The sequence below is a fragment of the Cyprinus carpio genome, chromosome B25 (assembly GCF_018340385.1).
Source record: "Cyprinus carpio isolate SPL01 chromosome B25, ASM1834038v1, whole genome shotgun sequence".
NCBI lineage: Eukaryota > Metazoa > Chordata > Actinopteri > Cypriniformes > Cyprinidae > Cyprinus > Cyprinus carpio.
In genome coordinates, this window is record NC_056621.1 from 12,479,826 (window position 1) to 12,492,474 (window position 12,649).

The 12,649-nt window shown below is 34.5% G+C and overlaps 2 protein-coding genes across 2 annotated transcripts; both read right to left on the reverse strand.

Annotated features, from left to right (window-relative positions):
* Nucleotides 1–160: 160 nt before the first annotated feature.
* Nucleotides 161–3,957, reverse strand: cpa1 (carboxypeptidase A1 (pancreatic)). The gene is made up of 11 exons (XM_042753542.1): nucleotides 3,810–3,957; nucleotides 3,479–3,557; nucleotides 3,220–3,354; nucleotides 2,980–3,078; nucleotides 2,687–2,788; nucleotides 1,358–1,456; nucleotides 1,162–1,272; nucleotides 969–1,059; nucleotides 688–887; nucleotides 519–603; nucleotides 161–411 (listed from the first exon to the last, which is right to left on the reverse strand). Exons 1-11 carry the CDS (start codon nucleotides 3,872–3,874, stop codon nucleotides 224–226), a joined length of 1,254 nt encoding a protein of 417 aa, XP_042609476.1. The 5' UTR covers nucleotides 3,875–3,957; the 3' UTR covers nucleotides 161–223.
* A 1,933-nt stretch (nucleotides 3,958–5,890) lies between these two features.
* On the reverse strand, nucleotides 5,891–10,403 carry cpa5 (carboxypeptidase A5). Its single transcript, XM_042752988.1, has 11 exons — nucleotides 10,268–10,403; nucleotides 9,684–9,765; nucleotides 9,466–9,600; nucleotides 9,019–9,117; nucleotides 8,762–8,863; nucleotides 8,255–8,353; nucleotides 8,056–8,167; nucleotides 7,849–7,938; nucleotides 6,378–6,577; nucleotides 6,215–6,299; nucleotides 5,891–6,145 (listed from the first exon to the last, which is right to left on the reverse strand). Exons 1-11 carry the CDS (start codon nucleotides 10,363–10,365, stop codon nucleotides 5,958–5,960), a joined length of 1,290 nt encoding a protein of 429 aa, XP_042608922.1. The 5' UTR covers nucleotides 10,366–10,403; the 3' UTR covers nucleotides 5,891–5,957.
* Between the last annotated feature and the right edge of the window lie 2,246 nt (nucleotides 10,404–12,649).

Below are 12,649 nucleotides of genomic sequence, written 5' to 3' on the forward strand. Positions count from 1 at the left end.
CAAATTTATGTTTCATGTCAGTGTAGGCCTATTCTATTATAGGTCAAGAGGCAATGTAATAAACTGGATAATCTACAATCTGACCGTAATTATGGCAATAAAAAAATTCATTTTTTGCCATATTGACTTGCTCACCACATTATCCGACACTTATGCAACATTGATGAAGTGTCTTTTATTAACACTCTTTTATGAAGTTTGGCTCAGAAGCATTGTTATATGTTTAATATGGATTATTTTTGGTGTGCTCCATGATGGCCATCAGGGCCAGCCAGGTCTCCTCAGCAGTGGGGATGATCTGGTCGGCAGGCAGGAGGAAACCATAGCGGCCAGTGTCTCTCAGCTCAAAGGTGTAGGAGTACTTGATGCCCTGTTCATAGGTCCAGTCAACAGTGATTCCATCAGCTTGATCTGAGAGCAGAGAGATAGTAATGAGATTATCATAAATATTAGTCATTCTAATACACACTGTAATGTTGACAAAATTAGAGCTTTAGGTTAATTGTAAATGTACTTACAGATGGTAGTAATGACGCTGCCATATGTGTAGGCAGTGTTATGTAAAGACTGGAGTTCAGAGACGGCCTTTCTGGCGAGTTCATGCTGAAGAGACAATAAAGAGTTATTATATTTGAACAGATTTATCATGTTAACAGTATCCAGATCAACATGTTTCCACATGCATACCAGTTCAACCTGGTCCTTCGCAGAAGTTCTTGTGTATCCGTATGGATAGAGGAGCATCTGGGAATAGCTGTGGATGGACAAAAAGGCCTTGAGTTTGCCGTGAGATTTCACAAAGTCCACAATGGCCTTGACCTCAGGCTCAGAATGAACGCTGGGTCCATGGTAGGTTTGAGAGCACGGGTTGCTGCTGGCACCAGGCCCTGTAGATGAAAAAAGATTACATATGATGTACAGTATAAATACATCAGAACCCTAATATCCCAAGCATAGCTACATCTCACCTCCAAAGCCAATTTCCCAGTTCCTGTTGGGGTCAACGCCAACACAGCTGGAGCCAGGGTTTGGCTTTCTGGTTTTACGCCACATCCGGTCTTAACCAACCAACCAAACAATTGGATTACACAAGAAAGAGGGCAAATTTTCTAACAACTGAGATTAGCTTTCAATGTGAAGTCTTCCAGGCATCAGACTCACATTGCTGTGGGTGTATACGAAACCATCAGGATTGGCGATGATCTCCAAGAAGATATCATAGTTGTTAAGGATGTCGGTGAGGACAGGGTCACGTCCATAATCAGTCACGATCTATGCAATAGAAAGTGGGAAAGTTGTTGACCAGTAGTTTTGTGGTAGTAGATTGAGTAGATTGTGTTTCATAATTTCAATTGACCTTTTTGGCAGACCAGATTGCGCTGGCTGGTGTAATCCATTCTCTGGAGTGGATGCCAGTGTCGATCCAGATACCTGGACGGTTTGCTCCAGTGCTGAATAATGACAGGATATTAGTCATATTGAACCAATGGAAATATTAATTTATTCTGACCTTTAAATTGCATACACTCTTAAATGTATAGGTTCTTTACTGGCACTAATGGTTCCATGAAGAACTTTGAACATTCATGGAACCTTCAACAAAAAAGTTCTTTATAGTGGGAAAAGGTTCTTTAGATTATTGATTAATTCTTCACACTAAGAAAAAAATGTTTCTATAAGTGCTGTTATCAGAATCATTTCTTGAAGGAACCCAAAGTGTTTTTTTCCATTTTATCTCTACCCCAACTTTTATTTTTAATAAGTGTAGTGTAGGCTGCATGCGCATGTTTATGAGAGAGTGGCATTCCAGCGGATGACATAGATGTGGGAGTGGCCTAGGCTAATCTTGCGAGAACCAAGTTTTGTTTAAAGCAAAAGAAAACCAGTCTCCTCTTGGCTTATATCAAAATCCTCTTGCCTTTATATTCTTTACAAATCCTTGTTTTTTACTTCTGATGTGTCTTGTGTTTTTTTTTTTTTTTTTTTTGCTCTCTCCTCTGCGCTTTCGCATTCATCACTTCTGCATTCATCACCGCATTTGCTTGTGTCCTACGTCCTTAGGTGAAACACTACTCTCTCGTGAACTTGCGTACCTCAGTTAATGAAACGTTTTATAAAGTTTTGGATATTTGTCTTACACAAATGTATTGATTTGCTTCAGAAGGCCTTTATTAACCCCCAAGAGCCATGTGAAGCACTTTTTATGATGGATGGATGCACTTTATTGGACTTCAAAATCTCAACAGCCATTCACTGCCATTATAAAGCTAGTAAAAGCCAGGACATTTAGGATGGCTTGAGGGTGAATAAATCATGGGGTAATTTTGTAATTTTCATTTTTAGGGGAACTTTCTATTTTAATTTATTAGAATCATGGCATAATCGCAATATTTATTGCAATGTAAGCTTGTACGCAAAATTTGTTAATGAAGCCACATGATTCATACTTCATAGACTCACAATAGATTAGGTATTTTTTGATATACAATTGGCAGCATATGATTTGGGACACACTTATATGGCATTTTATGTATTATAGATAGTATGCAAATTGGGATTTTTAAATTAATTTCCACTAACACTGAAGTATAATTAATGGCCAAAAATATAAATAGTTATAGTATAGTAAAGTAAGCATGCTTAAAAAATACCTTAAGACTGTTATTGATCATGAGTCATGACCCACCTTCAGGACGTCCAAGGAGCGGCCCTCGTAGCTCTTACCAATCTCAATTTTGCTGACCAGATTACTGTTCTCTGCCACAAGCATGTCCATGAAAGAATTAATCTGAGAGAAACATGGTGAACATCAAATGGTTTGTGGGCTGTGTTGGTTTATAAACAACACACTGAACTCTAGTCAGAAACACATTTGATGCGAACAATTTTAAAGCACAATAAGACATAGTTTATTTTAAAAGGCTGATGTTGAAAGTTCAATGCCTTGTACTGTTATTGAATTAAAGTTGCACCACTCACAGAGTTCAGATCATGGTAGGTGGTGTAGACAAAGTCATCGGTACTTCTTGGAAAGGAACGATATTTCACCCTCTCACGTTCCTCGTCATCCAGCAAATCTATGGTACAGAAAGCCATCAAATAAACATTTTCAGCTTAACATTTTGTAATTATTCCTGATAAATACTTATTTAGTGTTATATGCAACTAAATATGATTAAATGTCTCATTCATTTTCATGTTTTTGTGATATAGTCCCACCTGGACATTCTCAATCATGACATAATACGGGATCTGATGGTATGCCAGGAACGCCCTGACACCCTGTAGGCTGTGAAACGGGACATGAACGTCCACGGGCAGGGACACACGAGAGGGCGGCATCCAGTAGTCCAGCTGAACACAGAGCAAAATGTAAGATATATTTTATATTATATATTATAATAAGAAGTATATATAATATAATATAATCTCGACAACTCTGAAACACTGATGATCTGAAATAATAAATGGGCTTTACTCCGAGTATCTCTTCAGGGAGTTCCTTCAGGAGAGCGATCTGCTTTGCATCTTGTGCAGTGATCCGAAGAACCTGGTCTCTGTAGAGACATTAACACGTAGTGATAATATTCTAAATATTCAGTAGGCCTATTTTGCAAATGTAAATTTGTTAATCTAAAATGTATGCTTTAGATATAAAAAAGAACAATAGCCAAATTAAGATGCCAGTTTTGAGTCAGTTGTTAGTATAATAGGACATATGTAACTATTCCAACATGTATTTATAAGTGAATGTGAGAATTTGAAAGCTAAACGTATGAGATATAGAGATGTAAGATTTGTGAACTCACCCCTCAAAAGTCACTTTGCCAAACACGGCCACAAAAAGAGCGGTTAGAACCAGTAACCCCCTCATCTTGCTGCTTGAAGTAGTTTCTCACCGTTAGCGACCACTTTTATATACTAACATGATGATTATGACTAAGCTAACAGGTCATGGGTCAGACAAACCAGCTGCTTTGGCTCTCATAACCTTATAAATAACTGATGATGGAATTTAAGGGATGAGAACATTGCATCTGTTCTCTCGTCCGGGAACTTAATAAAGCCACTCAGCGTTTATTGAGAAAACTAGTTGCTGTATTCCCAGTATTTTAAGTCCTCGTATCATAATTCTCTGTCAAATGAGGAACTAAACTGGAAATTCAGTCCACCACAGTCACTACAGCTCACATTTTTATCTGGTCTTTTATGCAAACATACTCATTTGTTTTCTATAATGTTTTTTTGATGATTTGCGAACATTGCTGATTTTGTAGAAATTATGAGATCTTGATCATTTTGGAAGCATCAGTCAGAATGAGTTTAAAATGATTAAAAAAATCAGTGATTTTTGCACAAAATGCCATAATTTCCAGTAGAAGCACTCATGAATTTATAGCTGCTATGGAGTTACATTATGGCTGGATTATTATTATTTTGAAATGATTTTTAAATCCATTTTCCCTGAATTTCACATACAATGTTATAGGTAATTTCTTATTATCTTTTTTATTTATTTTTTTGTTACCTATTAATATTATTTATTTATTTATTTATTTTTACCAAAAACTGTCAAATATTTTATTTTTTATTTTATTTTATTTTTTATTTTTATTTTTTTTGGGGGCGTGTGCAAAAAACACCCCCTTTGCATGTTAAATGATCTGTCAATCAGTAACAGCCTCTTATGCTCGTACAGTGAGGTTAAATACTCCACATACTTTTGCTGTAGCAACATATTCATGAATCTGAAGATCTTTCAGATCATTTATAGGGATGTAAAGAGCAGTAACAGCTCAATTCTCTTTTTACACATACTGTAGCACTAGTTTTTGTAATGTTGAAGAATAAAAAAATCTGTCCTGCTTTCTGTTCATTACATAATACATTTCCACATTACATTACATAAGTACAGGATAAATGGACCAACTTTCTAAACACGCAGTAGGTGTCAGATAGGACGGGTCTGGGTGATGTCGCAATATTACATGATTACAGAGTTATTTTTTACTGTTAAATGTATAGAGTTAGAATTGTGCAAAATAAATGCCCTTTTTGTACTGGTGAGGAAGTTTTCAGCTCTTGCACTTCAATAAAATTTGACAAAATTGATGCATCGGTAATTATTTTAATAATATGGCCAATAACTGATAAATGGTCGATATCAAAATGATATCTTTTATCTAAATAAATCAAAAAAATATAACATTAAAAACTTAAATCAATTGTTAAAATCATTTAAAACTAAAATTAAGGCTACAGGTAAATTGTGACATCATAACATTATGATGTATGATGAATAAATATATATTCATTTTGAGATTTTCTGACATTTAATTGTTATTTAATTATAGGTGTTTTCAAGCTGAACTTTAAGTGAGTGTTAGACAGGGTTATTATAGTTGACTTAAACTAAAATGTTAACTTAAAATAAAATATATGAAAACTTATGTCAGTTATAATTGCCAAGGCAACATTTCTCATTTTTATTTAGTTTAACTTGATGCAATAAAATAACTAAAACCAAGACTGAAATAAATTGCTAAAATTTGAACTAAAATCAAAATAAAAGCAGAAAATAATAATACAAAATATAATATAGAATTTAAATAAATAAATAAATTCATAACTAACCTATAATAGAATCTCAATGGTGCTAATAACACTGCCGATAGATAATGGCAAATGTAATCTAAATGTATGAAAAGAAGAAATGAGAATGAGTAATTAAATATCTAATATCAACCCATACTGATCAATTTATAAAATCTCTAATAACCACCAATACCTCATATGGTAGAGATATATCAGTCAGCATCCAGAGACTTTTCAAGGCTGAACAATATATTCTTTTTAATGTATAATAGAGCAAATTCCATAAAATGGTAAATGTTTTTATTGTTTTTTTATTAACACTCTTTTATTCACTTTGACTCATCACAGAAGCATTGTTATTATTAATATGGATTATTTCTGGTGTGCTCCATGATGGCCATCAGGGCCAGCCAGGTCTCCTCAGCAGTGGGGACGATCTGGTTGGCAGGCAGGAGGAAACCATAGCGGCCAGTGTCTCTCAGCTCAAAGGTGTAGGAGTACTTGATGCCCTGGTTGTAGGTCCAGTCAATAGTGCCTCCACTGGCTTGATCTGTGAACAGAGAGATTGTTTGAATGGTGCAAAACTAATATGAACTAAAATGAATCTTCTCAAACTTACAGATGGTAGTAATGATGCTTCCATATGTGTAGCGAGTGTTATACAGTGACTGCAGGGAAGCGATAGCCTTCTTGGCGAGCTCATGCTGAAGGGACAAAACAGAATTTGTTTTAATTGATGCTACATACATTATATCTAGAATAGTGTGCTTCCACATGCATACCAGTTCAGCCTTGTCCTTTGCAGGAGTGCTTGTGTATCCGTATGGATAGAGGAGCATCTGGGAATAGCTGTGGATGGACACAAAGGCCTTGAGTTTGCCGTGAGATTTCACAAAGTCCACAATGGCCTTGACCTCAGGCTCAGAATGAGCGCTGGGTCCGCGGTACGTCTCAGTGCAGGGGTTGCTACTGGAACCACCACCTGAGGTTGGAAAACAGAAAAACAAGAAAGTATTATATTTTCAAAGCCCCTTACAGTAGGGCCATAACCACCAGAGTGATTAATTAGAATGTAACAGTAATCAGAAATGGCAAAATTGCCTAATATTTGATACTTGACAATATTTGACTAAATGTTTTTAGGTGGAGTTTATATCATGAAATTCAGATTTCTTTCTCATACAATTATGTTTTAGGCTAATTTAGGCTAATATTTCTGTTTTACGATAAAACTGTTAAATGACTGAAGCTTATATCCTTTAATGCAGTGAATTTTATAGTCAAATTTTAGCATTTTTAATCCAAAATATAACCTGTAATGCTTAATTGAATGTAACAAGACAAGAAGCATTTTCCGTGTTTAACGGTTAAGATTGAACATGTGCATATTATTTTTCTTTAACTGTTATTCTTTCTTTTTCTTTATTCCCATGAATCCATTAATCCATTACGGCCTTGCTTTACAATATAAACATAGTAACTGATTACATGTAATCTGGGTTACGTAATCAGATTCCAAAAATAATGTACTCGTAATTAGCATATATTACATTTTATAATGCTCATAATTAGATTAGTTACTTTTTATTAGTGCTGTCAAGCGATTAATTGCGATTAATCGCGTCCAAAATAAAAGTTATTGTTTACAAAATATATACCAGTATATAAACAGTATATGTTTTTACATGTATATAATTATATTCACATAATTTATATTATATATAAATATATTTAAAATATATACATAACATTTTTCCTAAATATATCCATGCATGCATATTATTCACACAATGACAGTAAATCATTAATTATTTACTGATTTTCCATAATTCTTCTTTTAATGGTCTCATTGGCATGCAGGTAAACAAATTAAATATTTCTATTTTTATTATTTAATTAATGATAAGTGTTTTTATCGACTCGCAAACCCACTGCAGTTCTAACATTAAGCCTAGTTTGGGAAACCCTGGTTTAATGTAATGTTTAATGCTTTTTATGATGTTGATATCAAAAATCGAAATGTATTTTCTTTCTCTGCGTTTTTTTAATGTCAATTCAATGGTAAGTTTAAAACAAGTTAGATAAAAAAGTAATCTAAAAAGAAGTCTGAATACATTACCTATAATGAGTAACCTAGATTACGTTACCATCTACAGTTTTAATCATGTAATGTGTAATCAGTAATGGATTACAATTTGTAATTAAGTACTCTGCCCAGCTCTGAATATAACTGCAATGATAAAAGCATTTCACCTCCAAAGCCAGCATCCCAGTTCCTGTTGGGATCAACTCCAACACAGCTGGAGCCAGAGTTTGGCTTTCTGGTTTTACGCCACATTCGGTCTAACCAAACAGATTTGCAAATGAAAAGATGGAAGCATTGGAATACCTTCTCAAAATACAGTTGTTCTGAGCTAAATGTTCACGTGAAGTCTTCCAGACATCAGTCTTTAAAACTCACTCTGCTGTGGGTGTATGCGAAACCATCAGGGTTGGTGACAATCTCCAAGAAGATATCATAGTTGTTAAGGATGTCGGTGAGGACGGGGTCACGTCCATAATCAGTCACGATCTGCATGCAACAGAACACATCGGTATATGTGCTTTAGTGTATTCCTGTTCAAATCTGTTTTTATAGCATGCCATTTAATAACTTTACCTTCTTGGCAAACCAGATTCCACTGGCCTGGGTAACCCATTCTCTGGAGTGGATGCCAGTGTCGAACCAGATACCTGGACGGTTCGCTCCAGTGCTGAACTGAGTAAGAGGACATGAGGTCATAATGATAAAATCATAATTATATTACACATACTGCATATGAATTGTGATATATAGGCCTATACATATACAGTGGAATTCAAAAGGCCACACTGAAAGATTTAAAATCTAATTTAAAGCTAATTTTTTTTTCTGTTACAATAATAGATGCAGAAATTACGTGTGTCATCTTTAAATCTGGAAATGTTACAGAATTTGGAATTTTTCCATTTAATTTTTTTACTCAAATTGTTAATGTAATTGCTAATTCATAATTTTAAATAGCTAACATAATTAGTAATGGGGAAAAAATACAAAATTAGGAAAATGTGAAATAATAGCATTTTCACTAGAGGTCTCTAGCTGCAATAAAAGTATGCACATGTATCATTATTTTTCATGACCTACCTTCAGGACGTTCAAGGGGCGGTTCTCGTAGCTCTGACCAATCACAATTTTGCTGACCAGATTACTGTTCTCTGCCACAAGCATGTCCATGAAAGAGTAAATCTGAGAGAAACATGGTGAAGATCAAATGATTGTTTGTGTTTTGGGTGTAAAATTGTTTAAAATATACAAAATGGTAAAATTCTGAAAAAGATGCAACATAGTCACATCCAATAAGTCTTACAATGCAGTCATATAATTAAAGTTGCAGAACTTACAGAGTTCAGATCATGGTAGGCGGTGTAGACAAAGTCATCGGTACTTCTTGGAATGGTACGATATTTCACCATCTCACGTTCCTCATCATCCAGCAAATCCTTACAGAGAAAGAAGAAAGAACTTTACATTTTGTGATAAGCCATATTATATATTAAATATGATCAAAGATTAATTGTGGTGTAACCCAAGGTTATATATACATTATTTGTTTTCCTACATGTTATGTGACCATTAACCAACACCAGAGAACCTTAAACAAGTGTCAGTTATTGAAATATTAACTTAAAATCCCACGGGGTACTTCAAGAAAATATTTTAGATCAAAAGGGGTCCAACTGACAAAAAAGTTTCCTGGTGTATCCAAAGAATGTGTGTCGTATGATGATTTTTTTTGTCTCCAAGCTATTATAATCATAGCAATCAAAAAGCTGAATTAATAGTCCCACCTGGACATCCATAATCATCACATTATACTGGATCTGATTGTATCTCAGGAACACCCTGACTGCCTGTAGGCTGTGAAACGGGACATAAACATCCACAGGCAAGGACTCATGAACGGGCTCCCTCCAGAAGTCCAACTGAACACAGAAGGAAACAAGCATGGAAACAAATGCATATGAGAGACATAAATAAGTAGATCTGGTTTTGATGTGAAACGTACCCCAAGGTGTTCCTGTTCAGAAAGTTCCTTCAGGAGAAAGATCTGTGCCTCATTTTTTGCAGTGATCCGAAGAACCTGGTCTCTGTAGATACATCAAAACATATGCAGGAATACTTCTTAAGAGATGAATTTTCATTGCAAATTAAGATATTTTGTCCATACAATTAAAGATGTTCATTGTATAGACAAAAACGCTAAGATTTTTTAAAAAACTTTTCTTGGAACAACACAAAGGTGAGCAAATGATCATTTTTTGAAAAAAATGTCCATTTAAGACTCAAGTGATTCACCTCTCAAAAGTCTTTTTGGCAAAACCGGCCACAAACAGAGCAGTTAAAAATAGTATTCTTTTCATCATCTTATAAAGTAAAGCTATGAACATTAAAAATCACTCTTTATATTTTATCACTGTAGCTATGACCATGAAGACCCTCCTCCTGAACAATCAGTGCTGCATAAACCACAGTTTCCTCCCTCAAACTCAATGTAAAATGCTGCACCGCTTGCACACTTTTTGGTTCACAACCATGCAGAATATATATGGATATAACCTAAGATACTATAAACAAGATTTGTGAGCTCACCCCTCAAAGGTCTTTTTGCCAAACACGGCCACAAACAGAGCAGTCAGCACCAGTAGCCCCTTCATCTTGCTTGAGTAGAACTTTCTAGCTAGAATCATCCTTTATATACTGCCCTGGTGGCTGTGACCTTGTTTTTGAGGTAGTCATGGGTTGGCAAGCCTGCTGCTGTGGTTCCCACAATATTATACAATACTAATGCTGAAGTTTGACAAATGAGAGCAATGCAGCTGTTTCTCCTTGTACAGCAGACTAGTAAATGTAATCAATAGTGCCTTAACTGGATTGACCCAAGATAGAAAGATAATAAAAACAAGACCAAATCAACAATGAGGTCCCGCTGTGTAGACCATGTTGGAGCAAATATGCTAAGTTAATTTGTTAGTTGATTTTATAAATAAACATATTCAATTATACACTCAGAAAGTTTTCAGTTTTGTGGACACTCACAGAGATCAGTCATTAATCAGGTGGCTACACAGCATTTGACCATTGGATTAAAAAAATTATTTCGGGTTTTAAGAAGTGTTTAAACATTGGATCAACTATGAACACATTAATTTTTATGTGTATTAACATTCAGTCAGTTATTTTACCATGCATTACTTTGGAAGGCGTTTGTGTTTCAAACAAATTAAATTGCACAAATTCACAAAATCAACCTTTTTTTTTATCTGATCCTCTTTCATCTAATATATTTTTATTTGAAGTACCCCTGAGATTTTAAAATAAATACTTTAATTATGAATCTTCACGGTTCTCTGATGTTGGTTATGATCACATCATGACCTGCAGGTAAACAAATAAAATGTTTAACTTTTTACAGTATATATATATATATATATATATATATATATATATATATATATATATATATATATATATATATATATAATAGTTATAGTATATATCTGTCTGTCTGTCTGTCTGTCTGTCTGTCTGTCTATCTAAATGCTGATGGACAGAACCGTGTTAATGACATTCATGTATTTGTTATCAGATATTATTATACAGGTCAAGATGACCAAACCATGGTAATCATTTACTTCTTCTGCAGTTTTCTCATTTGCAAAACCTCATAATAAGTCATAATCCTCCAGGAAAGTCACGCCTAAATGGTGATTAAACATCACATAGCCTGCCCACACATGTAAACAAGCTCATCCTTTCACACAACATTGCTATTTTAGCCACAGCTAGTCACTGTTAGTCAAAACCCCATACGTTACATTTGAATAAACAGTTAGAATGGTTATTAGAAAACCATGAAAATAAACATTTATCTAGTTTATGCCTTGATATTTCTTTGCAAAAGAGGATCTTGCTGTGTGGAATAGAATAGCAGGAAATGCTTGTAGCTGATATAGTTTATTTTTTTTTTTGGAATTGAATAGGATTAGGAAGGACTTGTTGCTTTGGTTGTTTTAACCTTGTGTAACACTGCCACTGAGTCTGATGGATGAGAACAATGCAGCTGTTTTTCATCTTTATATTTAGGGATTGTGATGCAATTTAATTTATGGAACTTTCGTGAAAAAATATGATGTTGTTGTTTAGTGGTTGAACTAAAGCTGTTGGTTCAAACCTACACCTCCATTACCCTAGTAATGCACTGAAAGATGCTTTTGTAATCTAGATGAAACAGAGAGCTAAATAAAGAAGTGACTGTGTTTTGGTGATTGATTGATTGAGTTAGTGAGCAGTAATTACATACAAGATAAGACAGAAAACACACCCAGCTTCTGGTTATATTCAGACAACAGTGTCATTATAGCTGGTGACAGTATAGTTAGTCATGACAATGAAGCTGTGGCCGTGCTGTTAGTGCTTCATGTACACATCAACTCAACAAAATGACTTCAAGCAGGCTTAGTGAAGACAAGTCTGCACAAATCTTTAAACCTCTAAAAGAGAGGCAGAAAAGCAGAATTTAGTATGTCAGAATTTAAAGTCTCACATCCCCACACCCTTTCCAAAACCAACACAAGCACTGAATAAGCCACAGCTTCCTGTATGAGGCCAGCTCATCAGTTTCTCTCAGAGTACAGCTGTTTCCTGCCCTCCACCCTTCTCTGACCTGTTAGGATATGTATTTTTGTATGTCGAACATGAAAAAGCATGTTAAACAAATTAATAACATTTCTGAGGCCCCACAAATGAATTAATTGTATATTTTTCTATGCAAGTTTTTTATTACAAATTATATTAACAACCTGATAATTTAATGAAAAATAAAAAGAACATAACCTTTAATTTTGAATTTTAATTAAAATACTCTTTTTTCACACACACAGTTATAAACAAAGAAATGCTATGATGTTGATTTTATGATTTATTTTTGGATTTTAATTAAAATACTAAGTATTTAAGCTATGATGTAAAAGG

Coding starts and splice junctions, on each gene's coding strand:
- cpa5 (XM_042752988.1), bottom strand. CDS start 10,365: ATGATTCTAGCTAGAAAGTTCTACTCAAGCAAGATGAAGGGGCTACTG. Junction 9,601..9,683: donor CTGAACAGGAACACCTTGGG/GTACGTTTCACA, acceptor TTCTGTGTTCAG/TTGGACTTCTGGAGGGAGCC. Junction 8,354..8,761: donor GCCCCTTGAACGTCCTGAAG/GTAGGTCATGAA, acceptor CCTCTTACTCAG/TTCAGCACTGGAGCGAACCG.
- cpa1 (XM_042753542.1), bottom strand. CDS start 3,874: ATGAGGGGGTTACTGGTTCTAACCGCTCTTTTTGTGGCCGTGTTTGGC. Junction 3,558..3,809: donor GGCAAAGTGACTTTTGAGGG/GTGAGTTCACAA, acceptor ATGTCTCTACAG/AGACCAGGTTCTTCGGATCA. Junction 412..518: donor CAGCGTCATTACTACCATCT/GTAAGTACATTT, acceptor CTCTGCTCTCAG/ATCAAGCTGATGGAATCACT.